General features: G+C 36.2%; 1 protein-coding gene across 2 annotated transcripts in view; it reads right to left on the reverse strand.

Annotated features, from left to right (window-relative positions):
* The window catches only part of GABRA2 (gamma-aminobutyric acid type A receptor subunit alpha2), a gene marked incomplete at its 5' end in the record, with an annotated part of 119,106 nt that overhangs the window by 66,120 nt on the left and 37,027 nt on the right, over positions 1-15,959 (reverse strand). For both annotated transcript variants that reach the window (XM_079920078.1, XM_079920077.1), the window contains one exon: positions 4,641-4,708. In XM_079920078.1, coding sequence (XP_079776204.1) covers positions 4,641-4,708 — 68 coding nt within the window. The remainder of the gene's footprint in view (positions 1-4,640; positions 4,709-15,959) is intronic.

Raw genomic sequence — 15,959 nt, forward strand, 5'->3', positions numbered from 1 at the left:
CACTAACTAAACGATCACAGTTTCTTTTTATTTTCCTTTTTTTTAAGAAAAATTCAGCTTTATTGAAGTATAATTGACGAAAAAATTTAAGGTATTTGAAACAATCATAGTGGTGATTTGATATACATAGTGAAAGGATTCCCTCTGTCTAGTTAATTAACATATCGCCTCATATCTATTTATTTATTATTTTGTTTGTTTTTAGCAAGAACATTTAAGTTCTACTCTCTTAGTGAATTTCAATTATACAATACAGGGTTATCAACTATAGTCACCATGCCTTACATTAGATCCTCAGACCTTATTCATCTTGTAGCTGAAAGTTTATACCCTTTCACCGACTTTTCCCTATTTTCCCCACCCTTCAGCAGCTGGCAACCACTTATCTAACATCTCTTTATGACTTTTTTATTCCACATGTCAGTGATACAATGCAATATTTGTCTGGTTTATTCACTTAACATAATACCCTTGAGGTCCATCCATGTTGTCAAAAATGCCGGGATTTCACTCTTTCTCATGTGATATATATATATCACATCATATTTCCATATCTTGGCATTGTGGAAAATGGTGAATAAAAAAAGGAGTGCAGGGAATTCCCTGGCGGTCCAGTGGTTAGGACTCGGTGCTTTCACTTCATGGGTCCAGGTTCAGTCTCTTGTGTGGGGGAACTAAAGATCCCACAAGCTATGCAGCACAGCCAAAAACAACAAAAAAAAACAGTAGTGCAGATTTCTCTTGGGGATCCTATTTTCATTTTGAATATACATACCAGAAGTGGATTACTGAATAATATGATAGTTCTATTTTTAATTTTTTGAGAAACCTCCATACTGTTTTCTATACTGATTACACCAACTTACATGGCTGCCAACTGCACAAAGATCCCCTTTTCTCCACATCATTGACAACATGTATCTCTTGCCTTTTTTTAAAACTATTTTTATTGAGGTGTAGTTGATGTACAATATTATATGTTTCAGGTATACAACATACTGATTCACAGTTTTAAAGGTATACTCCATTTATAGTTATTATAAAATATTGGCTATAATCCCTGTGATGTGCTCTACAATATATACTTGTAGTTTATTTTACACATAGTAGTTTGTACTTCTTAATCTTGTACCCCTATCTTGCCCCTCCTCCCTTCCCTCTCCCCACCAGTAACCACTAGTTTGTTCGCTCTATCTCTGAGTCTGTTTCTTTTTTGTTATATTCACTAGTTTATTTTATTTTCTAGATTTCACATATAAGTGGATAAGTGATATCATACAGAATATCTTGTCTTTTTGTTGATAGCCATTCTAACAGGTGTGAGGAGAGATCTCCTTGTGATTTTGATTTACTTTTCTGTTATGATTATTGATGTTGAGTATATTTTCATGTACCTCTTGGTCATTTGTATGTTTTCTTTCAAGAAATGTCTATTCAGTTTTTATTCCTTATTTAAATTGGATTGTGGTTTCTGTTTTTTTTTTTAATATTGAGTTGTACCAGTTCTTTATATATTTTGGTTGCTATCCCCTTATCAGATTCATAATTTGCAAATATTTTTTTCCCATTCTGTAGATTGCCTTTTCATTTTATTGATGGTTTTTGGCTGTGCAGAAGCTTTCAGTTTGATATAGTCAGTCCTACTGGTTTATTTTTGCTTTTGGTGTCAAATTTTAAAAAATCATCGCCAAGACCAATGTCAAAGAGCTTACTCCCTATATTTTCTTCTATGAGTTTTATGGTTTCAAGTGTTACATTCAAGTCTTTAATCCATTTTGAGTTGAAGCTACCAGCTTTCTAAATTTTTCAGTGATCCCAAAGAGTGGTCAGAACAAAGAAGAGGAGGATTAGTTTAATCCATTATCACCAGTGGAAAAAAGTCTCTTCATATATTTTGCCAAAAATGTAACTGTTTGTCTAAAACCCTCAAATAACAAACAATTGCATGTCTAGAAAAAGCATATATGAAGATTTGTTTACTTCTGATTTTTTCAGGTAAAAGAACTCACTCTGCAAAATGAACAAACAAAAAAACTTTAGCATAGTAACTGTTAGTATTAATATTCACTACACAAAATCTAAAACATTGAAAACTTTGATATTTTGGGGTCCTATATCATTTGCCTTTCTGTTTTGGCTGGCGAGAAAACACCATAGCTTACCATATAAGAACCATAATTTATATAATATTCTGCTAATTTTTCAATGTAGTGCTTGACAAAATTCTGACTCTCTGCACTTGACTCCACATAGAGGTTAGGTGCTCATTCTCACGGTCTCTAAGATAGAGAGCATTTATTAAGACAAGCTTCACAGAAATATTATCTTTACTGCCAACCAATAATGTTTGGGATACACACTCTTACTAAAAATATGTATCTGTGATCTTTTCAAGTTTGTGTACACTGAAATTAACCTATGGAAAGAGGAGGATTAATATTTCACGTCATGATATAGGATACTGCAAGGGAGGAGGAGAGTTATGTTGAAAAGTGGGATTTTTCCTGTTGTTGCAGAATTGTAGCTAATGCCTGAAGTTGGGGAACAAAAGCACTTAAATCTTCACATTCTAATTTGAAAGAACTTCAAAGATCAGCAGTGTTTGGTATCAACCACCTCCCCAAAATTGGGGGTCATCACCCCTCTTCCACTTTACATCTTCAGCCATCCAAGTTAATGTAAAAAAGAACTATGAGGTCAGAGAAATGGCTCTGGGTGGAAGAAAAACTGATTTTTTAGTGATAAAACCAGCATATCTGCTCCCTAAAGGAAAGGTAGGGAGGTCCCAATAAAATGGATAATTATGGGAATGTAAATTGGTATAGCCACTAATGAAAACAGCATGGAGGTTCTTCAAAAAACTAAAAATAGAGTTGCCATATGATACAGCCATCCCATTCCTGGGTGTATAACTGGAAAAAAACAAAAACTCTAATTTTAAAAGACACATGCACTCCAGTGTTCACAGTAGCATTATTTAGAATAGCCAAGACATGGAAACAACTCAAGTGCCTGTCAATAGAAAATTGGCTTAAGAAGATGTGGTATATAAGTATACAATGGAATATTACTCAGCTGTGAAAAAGAATGAAATATTGCCATTTACAGCAACATGGATGGACCTAGAGAATTTTATACTTAGTGAAGTAACTGAAACAGAGAAAAACAAATAATGTATGATATTACTTACATATGGAATCTAAAAAATAATACAAATGACTCTATATACAAAACAGATATAGACTCACAGACATAGAAAACAAACTTAAGGTCACCAAAGGCGGGGGGGGGGCAGGGGAGGAGAGGTAAATTAGGAATATGGGATTAACAGATACAAACTACTATACATAAAATAGATAAGCTATAAAGATTTACTGTATAGTACAGGGAACAGTATTCAATATCTTGTAATAACCTATAATGGAAAATAATCTGAAAACAAAATAACTGAATCACTATGCTGTACACTTGAAACTAATACAATATTATAAATCAACTATACTTCAATAAAAAATAATTGGCTAATATTGTTAATGAGCATCTGCAAAAAAGGAAAACCTTTAGTTTTGTGTGTTTATCCAGGTGGAAAACCTGCACACTTATCCTTCCCCTTGGGGTATCAGATAAAGGGAAGAAATCAGGAAGAGATGACATGATGGAGAAAGGCCAGGCAAAGCAGGGACAAGGGCATCTCCTCTAATTCTCATTCCCTGACCATAAGGAAGGTGGATGAAAAATAATTTTTACAAAAAAACTTCTATAATAGAGCACTGTAGATAGCAGTAGAAGTGGAAGATGGATTACTAAAATTCTTATGCTTAACCAAGGATTTATCGATGATGTATCTAGTCCACTGATTTCTAACCCAACAGACTAATTTCCGTCTTCTACTGATCTCATTTTAAAGAAAAATAAAGACCAGTTCCATAGAATTCAAGAATGTTAAGATTCTAGTTTTCTTTAGATTAATTTATATGTATGAATGTATGTAGTGTATTTATGTAGCTAGGATGACAAGAAATCCACCTTACTCAATGTTAATAGAAGGTTTCCATTTGTAACACCGACCGTAACCACAACCTGTAAGAAGCAGTTATCTATGAAACTGCCCCAGACGTATGGAAGTCAAATAGGGGCCTTAATTGTACAAAGTGGTTTGGGCTTCCCTGGTGGCGCAGTGGTTGAGAATCCACCTGGCAATGCAGGGGACACGGGTTCGTGCCCCAGTCCAGGAGGATCCCACATGCCGTGGTGCGGCTGGGCCCATGAGCCATGGCCACTGAACCTGTGCGTCTGGAGCCTGTGCTCCGCAACAGGAGAGGCCACAACGGTGAGAGGCCCGCGTACCGGGTTCTCAGTAATATCATTATTTTTATTTAAACAATTGTTTGCCACACTGCAGCTGGGTAGAAAATTTTGAAGATAATATAAAATATGAAGGGTTAATCTGAACACTCAAGTTAGAATGTTGCACACAGATATAAGCAGATTAACAGTCTTAACTCTCCATGTATTTGGGCAGACTAAATAGGCATGAGACAGATCCAGAATCTATTACATTAAAAATACGTGTTTATTCTAAATTACCCCCCAAACTTCCCATTATATGAAGTAAAAATACTGTTTAATGAAAAACTCACCATATCTGTATCTGAGACGGGGCCAAAACTGGTCACATAGATGTTAGTGAAGACTTCAGTAATACTGTCTGGTGTAAGAAAAAGAGATTGAATATAGACATTATATAATGAGAACCACAGGAGAGAGAAGGGGTCAAGTACATGGCATGGTTAGAAAGTTCTGTGATATTTGGGAATATTTCGTTTTTGCTTTCTTTTCAACCAACAAAATCTTCACAACCAACAAAAATAGCTGTATTACTTAATTACTTCATAGGGTGTAACAATCCTAAATGCTAAATGCTTAGAAGGATTATGACATTCTTATTTGGAAACTATACCTGACTAGAGCATTTTGTTTTCAGCACACTGCTCAGAATGAATAGTTTCTCAGAAACTATCTTAAATGTACCACCAGTATGGAAAATAAAGTACAGTTGGTATGGTTACTGTTTGATACAGTCCTGTAATTGACCATTAAACCAAATATTTCAAATGGTATTTCATGCTGGTAGAGATTTAGTTTGTAAATTAGTGTATCTTCTCAATAAAGCACAAACACATTGTTAATCATTATAAATAAACATAATTCATATTTTATAAAAAGCTTTATCATTCAGTAACATAAAAATAAAGCAAATAGCATTCATTAATCACAAGGATTACTTCCAAACAAGCTTGCCTTTACATGTATCTAAGAATGCCTAAACCGCAAAGATTAAATTGAATTAGATTTGAAATTTATGTAACTTATAACGTGTAGCACAATTAACTGGATTGCTTTATTAACCAGGTGATTTAGATCTTTGATTTTAAATAAGCCAAATGGCAATGGGGGGAAAGCTCAAAGGAAAAATTTAAAACTAAAACCCTTTCAGTGTTCTTATAAGAAAAAAGTACATCATTAATTTCTACCATCATGAACTTAATGCCTTAACTGCTAAGTGTCAAATGTGTAATTCTACACAAACAATATCATGAAATATTTTAATATTATACTGAACATTAATTCACAACCATGAAAGAGACAGTAAACTGAGTCTGGAATATTGTATCCACTAAAGCAAAAATAAAAAGTAAAAGGATTTTGAAATAACAGAGTCGACTGAATGCTTACTCTTAAAAGGACTTGAAATGTAATAATCTACATGAGAAATCTATGAGATAGATTCTCTGTTATCATCCCAATATATCTGTACACTGATGTACGGGAAGTTAAGGAAGTGTGCCCCATGACCCACACTCTGTTGGGTGGACAGAGCCAGGTTTTAGGAACTAAGCACTCTGGCTCCTGAGCCCTCAGGGTAAACAAAGCCCTGTACCACAGTCAAGAATAAATTTAAAACTAAAAGTATTTTCTTATCAACTACATATTTCTATTTACCACAATACTCTGTGCCAAAAGCACACTTACAGTGTTCCAAATAAATATATTCCTTCAACATTGTTATTTTATATACTATTTTATTCCAAAAAAATGGTATTTGTGAAATTTTGTTGTAAAACTCATTTCTAAAGTTAATTCTCAGCTGCCACCTGCCCCCAAACACTTGCACAGGGTCTACTTCATAGCTATACAATTTGTGCAGTCACATAGGTCCCTGTGCTCAGAAAAGTCCCATGCCTGGTCTAATGTTCTGTTTTTGCTTCCTTGAAATTCTTCATTATGTTTTGCATAAAGGGCCGTGCATTTTCATCCTGGACTGGGCCTCACAAATTATGTAGCTGGTCCTGGCACATTTATTCAATAAACAATTGAATAAAACGTTAGTCACTATAGATATTGGTTTAAAATGTTCCAAGAGAGAGAAATTAAAATGTTCTGGTAGTCTTCACCCAAATAGAGGCAAATGGAATTTATTCTCCTTAATCTGGAGTTGTAAAGTTAGAAAAGAGAGTTGATACAAATACATGAATATATTCATGCTAAGGACATGAAGAATATCCACTTACACACCAAATGGCAAGTAAAGAGTAAAGGAGAATGTGATCATCCTAGTGGCTGCCATGAGGTGCCAACTAAGAATCTAAAGGGAGAAAAATAAAATTACCCTCAAAGCTCTAAACAGTAAGAGCAACACCTCAAGACAGAACAGAGATAGGCAAAGTTACCTTAAAGAAAATAATTTCAAAGTTTAAGGACATCATAAACACAGTTAAAGAATGTATGCATTTCAAGGAATACTCTCCTGCTATGCATGTTCAGAAAAAGTAGAGGAAAATAAAGTGTCCCTAAAGCTAGAGATTATAGTATTACAAAGGCAGCTTACACCACTGCGAAGAAGTGAGTTGCGTACGGTCACTGCTGCTGAGAGATCCAGTAATCTGAAGTCTGGAACATTTACTGAATTTAGAGACCTGGGAGCCACTAGTAAAGTAATGTGTGCAGAGGCCAGCTTGAAGTGAGGGAAGTGAGAGAAGAGGAAGAGCCTAGAGTGATTTTAAACAACCTTTGAGAAGTTCGACTGTGAAGGGAAACAGGACTCCAGCAACAAGGGAAGGTGGGGGAAAAGAGACAGTTTTTGTTTGCTTGTTTAAGGTGGAAGATAGTTAAGGATCTGGCAATGCAGATGGAAGAGACTAAGGGAGCCGCTGAATATTCAGGAGACAAGATCAGTGAAAGAGGAATATTCCTGAGTAAGCAGGTAGTGCATTCATTAAAAGAGATTGACATTATATACATGGAGGGAAGAAGGAGGAGGGAATATCCTTAATTATATCAGGGTGAGAAGACAGAATGTTGAAATAAATGGAAGTAGGTTTTTAGGTCTAGTGGCAGGAAAGTTCCTGGAGAGGAGAGAAATTCTGAGTTACGTGCAAAATATCTGTGGATTATTTTTATTATAATAGATGATGATTCCAAGTAAAAAATTTGATAGTATAATTATATTAATAACATTTACAATAGTATACATCCATAGAAGACCAATGTAGCATCTGCTGCCAGTTCTTTGTCCATAGCCCCTTGACAATCATGATTCCTCTACATCAGGGGTCCCCAACCCCCGGGCTGTGGACTGGTACCGGTCTGCAGCCTGTTAGGAACCGGGCCGCACAGCAGGAGTTGAACGGCGGGTGAGCGAGCAAAGCTTCATCTGCCGCTCCCCATTGCTCCCCATTGCTCGCATTACCTCCTGAACCAACCCCTCACCAGTCCATGGAAAAACTGTCTTCCATGAAACCAGTCCCTGCTGCCAAAAAGGTTGGGGACCGCTGCTCTACATGCTGGGATGTTCTGCTGCAAGCTCCTGTGATTCTCTGCCTGAGGGCTTTTCCTGGCTGTGCAGGGCAGAGTGTAATTGCAGAAAAGTTTGTGTTCCTGGGAACAGCCATCAACCAACGATGGATGAGAGTTGGAGGAACTCAGCTTTCTCTCCCTCTCAGTGGAGACAACTCTAAGGCATGCTCTACACCATTTCCCAGATGACTTCAGGGAGGAAACTACAACTGTCCTCAGCAGTAACCTGCTCACCATGGTACCCTGCTTTGGCTGTCCTCCCTTCCCTGTATCACTTTGACCTCCCTCAGCTAGTGCCGCCTGATATCCCTTCCCAGATGATTGTGTATCTTAGAGTCTGCTTCTATGAGAAGCCAAAGCCAACTACAAACATCATTCACATACTCTAAGAAGAAAAAAAAGATAATAATTAAGGAGTCAGGAAAGATATTAATTGTATTAAAAGACATTAATTAATTGCAGCTAACCATCCAAGCAATAAGGTATATCGTCTTCACCCCTGTAATTTAGATATAACACTAATACTAATAAGGGCACACACTCATAAGATGGAGAGTAAAATCAAACTGTAAATGACATCCCTTCAAGAAGATGAGGATGCTAATAATTTTGTTCACCATGTATCATAAATAGGATGTCGTGCACATATTTTAAGACAAGTTAGCCATTGCTGTTTTGCTTTACTCTCTCAGCAGCAACAAAGACATTTTGCTTCCTGGGATGATTTCTGTTAACAGCTACATGTGCCATTTGTCATCAGTCAAGTTCAGTAAAGTCAACAAATACTTAACAGACTTTTGTGTATATGGAGCTTAGTGTTCCCTATTAAAAGTTGAAAACCTGGAATCTGATCATATAATTTGTCACCATTCCACCACAAAAGAATTGCTGCTGCTTATCCAATATCTTCCTCCCAGTAGACACTTAACACATGTTTGATAAATATAGTGCCCATAAAATCAGGAAGAGTTAAGACCAATAATAAAACCAATATGAATTGTGTTTTCTTACAATCATTTTTCATGATAGTTCTAAGTTTTGGACTTTGATTCTTTACAATGATTTGGAAACATGAAATATAAACGTATATTGAATACATGAAATTTCCTCTCAGTGTGGCTCCTGGTGCTTTTAAATTTTTGAATCTTTGTATATTGTTTGTTCTTGTAGTTTTGTTTATTTATTTTGATTTTTTTCCTACTAATGAAAATGCATTGATTTAAAAAGTATAGCACATTTGGGGATCCGAAACAAGAATCACGATGGCTGTATGTTTATGGACAGGACACAAAGTCCTCAAAGGATAAACTAAACATACCCTATCATGACAGTCACTGATTATGGGTTACAAATGAATGTGACTTTGAAATCACTGGAGGGTCTATCTATCCCCCAATAAGGTTTGGGACTGTTCTGGCCCTTAGAACCATCACCAAGTAGAAGATTTGTAGTGCCTTCTCTTTCTTTGAAATGTCTTTCTTCAGTACCTAATGATTCAGCGTGCTCTGGTGAGGAAGCTGAAGACAAACCTCTCTCCCCAAAGCACTAGTAAAGGAAATCAACTAGGAAAGGGAAGAGGAGACTGAATGCACATTGATTCCCATGGATTTAGTGGGACCGTTTGGTTCAATTAACAAATAGCTGCTAAGAGTTTATTAAGTATTGTCCAGAGACGTCCCCTGCCTGACCGACAAGGGAGAGAATGTTTTCAAAGGGAAGCTGTTAGTGGTGCCAGAAGCAATTGATGTTCCTCAAGGTAATGTTTCATCAAGACTTTGCTACATGCTCAGTGTGGGACTCTGACAGGGGAAAGAATGAAGATGTTCTCAAAGATCTCACTTTTACTATCACAGGTTAGATTCTCTTTTGAGGAGATTCTAGTGACCCCATCCCATTTCAAGTTGTTAAAGATGGAATCCAGAGCACATGGGATACCCTAGAACACTAAGAGTTCAAAGTTTAGTCTGAGCACAGGCTATTACATATCTAGTATCCCTGGGTTAGTTAGAAACTTGGAGCTTATTAATCACCAACCTGAAATCCTATGCTGTTGTCTAAGTACTGATAGAAACCAGCTTAACAACTAAGTTATGAGAATTTAAAAATAAAAACTATGCTGATATAAATTTACATTTTGCTCCCCAAATACATATTAATAAAAAATGATTCTTATGTCCAATATATATAATGATAAGCTTTTACCTTTTTAAGATAATGAATTATTTTATAAATCAACATAAATTGAGCATTCTTAATGTGCTAAGAACTACAATTCACATATATATGTGTGTGTGTGCATATATATTACTAATACAAAGGATTGAAAAAATTCCACTGTATTAATTTTCTTTCTTATAAAAAAGGTGCATAAGTTAAAGCTTGCTAATTGACTCTTTCTTTTATGACCTTTTCACCATCCTCACAAAATACTGCTGTGGACAGCAATATTTCCATTTACTTTGCAAAATAATTTTTCAGTTCTTTCTTTTCTATTTTGTAGAAAGAAAGCATTTAAATGTAATAGAAGCATAGACATTGAAAACACTAAATTTCAAAAGCTCATATAGGCCATGGGTTCAAATATTCAAATTTCTGCCTCCTCTATTTCTAGTCTAGGTAAAAGCCACCATCATTTTGTCAGTTGTCAAACTTTTAGTCTCAGGCTGAACTTCTTACTCATATCCAGCATTTTAATTGTTGACTGGGTTCTGTTGATTATATTTCCTACATCGTTCTTGACTTTCCCTTCTCTCTCAATCCTCACTGGCAATGACCTCTGGAATGGCCTCTTTTAGTTTTCCTGTTTCTAGTCTCACCAACTCCTATATACCCTCCATGACACTGCTAATAATAAATCATGTGATGTCTCTTCTCTGATCAAGTTTTTCTCAATGACTCTCCTTTGCCTAAAGATCAAGTTCAAAGATCACAGCATAGCACATCAGACCCTTCATGATCTTTGTCTCCTTTCCATCCTGATCCAGCACTGTCCCACACTGTATACCTTAGCCATACCCAACTCCATGTTATTCTCCTTCATTCTTTTTCAGGTGGGGGGGGCGGTACTTTTTCTTTCCTCTACATAAAATGCCCTCTCATTTAATCCTTGTTCTTAAAAAATAAGTTCAAATAACACTTCCTCTTTGAAGTTGTCCTTGCCATCCCTGAGTATTTAATTAGTCTTTCTGTTGGTTCCAGAAATGTTTACTTCTTCAAATGAAATAATCAAATCATATTGTAACTTCTAATGCATGAGGAGTTGTTAAATGGTTGTGTGTTTCCCCACTCTACTCACCACTCAACAGTGCCCAGGACTTTGTCCTATGTGCATAATATGGAACGACATAGATTATCACAGAAGATTATGGTCAAGGATAAGGCCCTACCAATCCTGTCACACTCAAATATGAGATAAAGTATTATCTTTACACCTATGGATAACCTGCAATAAATTACATGTAGAAAAAGTACTATGATGGTAAATTGCTGAATTACATTAAACATATAGGGAAAAAATTTAAGGCATGGTTTTAGATTCAGATGCTAAAAGCATAAGATCATTTGCCTTTATTTCTAATAGAGTTCAGTTCTCATATTCAACAATCCAACATTTTTCATCTACAGCATCCTAAAGGTAAATGCATGAAGAGCCTTGTTGGCAATATTACAAACCTTTGCTATCTTTCCCTGAATCTCTTGGATCAGCTTCAAAAAGAAATTCTGTACTTACAAAATGGAGCTAACTGATATTCTAGTTTGATGATAGTATCAATTTCTTCTTAAAAATAAATTTGGCCCAAATTAGTATAAAAGGAAAAAAGAAATCTCCTAAAGTAATTAACTTTATCACCCACCGCTGGATGCTGTTTCCTGACAGTGTGTATATTGGAAAATGTTATGATTATTTTACACCTAACATGTAATTAGGAACTTTTAGAAACTTTATGTAGCAACCCTTAAATACTTATCTGTTGAATTCCCATTGTGTGATAGTAAAAGGAACTTATTACCTATTAAGCATTTACTATATGCACGGACTGGGTTAAATTTTTATATATAATTTCATGATCACCCTGTGAACTGTGCATAATTATATTCATTTTATCTCATCCAAATTCAACAGCTACTTAGAGAGCTGTACTGAAACATTTTTTGTTACTTAAAAATCCCATGCTAATAACTATTTCAATAATAAAATGTCATTCAAAAACACAACCATTGGAAGAATTTTTCATTTAGTTTAAGATTATTTGGTATCTTTAGTGCCAGTATAGTCACATCATATATATATTTATTACACACTTGCCATGCACCAGTCTAAAGTTATATATTTGAGGAGATAAAATAATGTAGAAATAATAATAAAGAAATCTACAGTCCAGTGAAATAGTTGGTGCTGGTTTTATAAAACATGATGTCATTTCAACTTTTCATTCCATCATATACCTGATGTAATATGTATATGTTACATATTAGTATGTATTAGATATACCTAAATATATATATATATGTATGTGTGTATATGGTTTGTTTATATATGTATTATATATTGTTGTGTGTGTATACATATATATAATAATATGTGAATTATATGTATATATTTGTGTGTATGTGTATACACACACCAATATATAAATTTTGGTGTTGAACTGTCCCATATTTAAATCAAAAGCCTTGGGCTTCCCTGGTGGCGCAGTGGTTGAGAGTCCGCCTGCCGATGCAGGGGACACGGGTTCGTGCCCCGGTCCAGGAGGATCCCACGTGCCACGGAGTGGCTGGGCCCATGAGTCATGGCTGCTGAGCCTGCGCGTCCGGAGCCTGTGCTCCGCAACGGGAGAGGCCACAACAGTGAGAGGCCCACGTACCGCAAAAAACAAAAACAAAAACAAAAAACAAAACAAAAAAAAATCAAAAGCCTTATATCAGTCTATCTTAAATCTGGAACTTCTGAAGAGGGCTACATGTAGAAAGATACTGATAAATGGATAAATAAATTTTCTTTCTTTCCTCCTTTCTTTCCTCTTGTTTTTCTTCCTTCAAAAAAATGATAATTGAGGGACTGATTGTTACACTACATCATACACTTAGATAAAAGACAAATAAAGAACATAGTATGTAGCCATCATGGTCTTTGAGGGGAAAGAAACAAGTAAATAGATGACTGTCTACAAAGCATGTGTAAATGGTAAAAATAATCAATCATGCTAAGCGGTGATGCCAGGAGGTAGGAGGTGGCTGATGGTAAGAAGAGGAGTGACTCTGAACCAAAACTGGGGTGTCAGAGAAGGCTTCTCAAGCCATCCTTTAATGCATGCTTCTTTTTAAATATTTTAAAATTTTAAAAGTTGTCTTAGTTTGCTCTCAGAACCTTTCCCTTCTATCAATTCGACTCATTTGATTACATGGTCTCATAGTTGAAAGAAAGAAGGAAAGAAAGAGAGAGAGGGAGGGAGGGAGGGAGGAAGGGAGAAGGAGCTAGCTAGCCATTAACAGTATTATTAATTCTTATGATAGGCTCCCCCCCCTTTTTTTTTTTTTTTTGCGGTACGCGGGCCCCTCACTGTTGCGGCCTCTTCCGCTGCGGAGCACAGGCTCGGGACGCACAGGCTCAGCAGCCATGGCTCACGGGCCCAGCCGCTCCGCGGCACGTGGGATCCCCCTGGACCGGGGCACGAACCCGTGTCCCCTGCATCGGCAGGCGGACTCTCAACCACTGCGCCACCAGGGACGCCCCTGATAGGCCCCTTTGATGCAATTTTAGGAGACCTAGACTTCTAATTAGGGAGAAATCTTAAGAAAGTCGATTACAGCATAGGGTTTGGACCTCAAAGTGAGGGCAGAAACACAGCAGAAGGAACTTAGAAAAGATGCACTAGATGCAGGAGATAAATGAAAGGTTGAAAAAAAAAAGATAACTGTGAAATTAAAGTGATAGTAGAATTCTTTGGTGGTCTTTTAAAATTGTTTTGGATGCTACACCTAGATCTGGTCAGAAAACTCAGTTTAATGCAAGTTCCCAAACTCAGTCTCCTTTGTGATTCATAACATTATTTTACTTTGTTCTAGATCTGTCCCTGAATCCTAATTATGTCTATATATTTTTCAGAACATTAAAATATTTTTATTTTAGACATTTACTACTATATAAGAAGTAGAGATATGAGGAAAAAATGTTTACAGTCAAAATTTTTAGTCAGAATATTTGAAAAGATATATATATATATATATATATATATATATATATGTAATAACATTAAAGACTCATGCATGAAAAAACTGTCCTTTCAAGGATAGTGATTACAGACCGTATTTGAAATAAAAAATTAAATTTACTCTTTTTTTAACACCTTTATTATAGCATAATTGCTTTATAATGGTGTTAAATTTACTCTTTATTAATCTATAGTATACTTTTAATTTCTCAGCTCTGATTGTATATCTTCCATAAAATATTTCAATGCAAATAATCACGTCGCTTCATTCCTTTTTTGATTTGCATTTAAATTTTATCCTTTTTCCTTCTCTGCTCTAATACAGTGTTATGAGCATTTGATTTTTCCCCACTGTCCTAAATTCAGTTTCCAGCACCACGTCCTATAACAGTATTCGTTATATAAACTTGTAGGTTGATACATTTGGGGTTTTACCAGAAAATGATTCCCACTTTGTCCACCCTTACTTGTTCCTGCCATTCCTGGTAGTCTCTTAAACTGCTGTTTCAGCTCTCCAGGCAGTTTTAAAAGGCAGCTGTTGTACAACCCCAGCTAATAGATCAAAGAGATTCACCCCATGTTTGCCTTCACTGAGCTCAGAACGTAGAACTCTCAGCCTTTTGCTATAAGGGCAGAGAAACGTTGATAAATGAGCCTTTATACCTCATGCAAGAAAAACACATCCAGTTTATAGTCACAGGGACAGTTATAGCTAAATCAAGGTATTTCACTTGTGCCCAATACGTCTCACCCCCAGCTCTCCTGTTTGTAGGGAGCTGACACTATGTGTCTGAACTGTTGGGTCTCGGTAGTTTGCTTTTATTTGTGACTCACTGATTATGATGAAAAAACAGAAATAGTAAGTAAGCTATGTAATCGATTTTTCCTTTGGTCCTCCCAGAAATAATAATGTTTGCTTCTTTTCTCAGTGTGGATGTCTTTATGAATCCCATCTGTAAATGTTCACAAGAATATAAACCTAATACAGAAATGAAATACATCATTTCCAGAAAATATTGTGGCCGCTCTCTTTAGTTCCTTAAGAATATATCACCACAGAAAGAGAAGAACTGAGACTGCCTTTTGCCCATGTAAGAAAAATTCTAGACAGACTTTTTAGACTTATTTAGTCAGGTAATTTCATCCATTGTCCATTTCCATTGACCGTACAGTACTTGTCTCTGTGTGGCCAGAGAACAATGAAGCCAGATCACTACTAAGGCTCCCTAACAAGGGAGACAATTTTCTGCAGTCAAGAAGGCTGTGGGCATCCGTACTGATTTTGGAGAATGTCTGGAGCAGAGTGCCTGGATCAGACAATTGAATGGGGAATGCATAGGCAGAGCCAGACCTAGATCAAGCTGTAAAGTAAAAGAAGTTTCTCTCTGAAAGGTCATATTATCTTTTCATGCCTTACTATTTTCTTTGACCAGTAGAGTTGTCCCCATAGCCCTCAAAGGTTCAACAATCACTTATTCAGCACCAGCTGGGTGCATATCGTTTTCACAGTGCTGTGGAGGTTACAAGGAAGTATAAGGGAGTTCACTGTTCTTTTTTAAGTGCATAAAACAAAAAGCCACAAATTGTAAAATAATAATACTCATTACATTTATTACAATGCTTGCTGGTGCTCAGGCTAAAACCTTGTAATTATCTTTGTCTTTTCTCTTTCACACCCACATCCAATCCATACGGAAAACTGTTGGTTCTATAATATATCCAAAATCCTGCTACCTGTCAAGATCTTTGCTGCTTCCACCTTGGTCTAAGCCACCACCATCTCTCACCTGGATAACAATGGTCTCCCAGCTTCCACCTCTGCCCTCATACAGTCTGTTTTCATTATATCACTGAGAGTGGGTCTTATAAAACATAAGAAAATGGAATCAT

Source organism: Stenella coeruleoalba, assembly GCF_951394435.1.
Source record: "Stenella coeruleoalba genome assembly, chromosome: 4".
Lineage (NCBI taxonomy): Eukaryota > Metazoa > Chordata > Mammalia > Artiodactyla > Delphinidae > Stenella > Stenella coeruleoalba.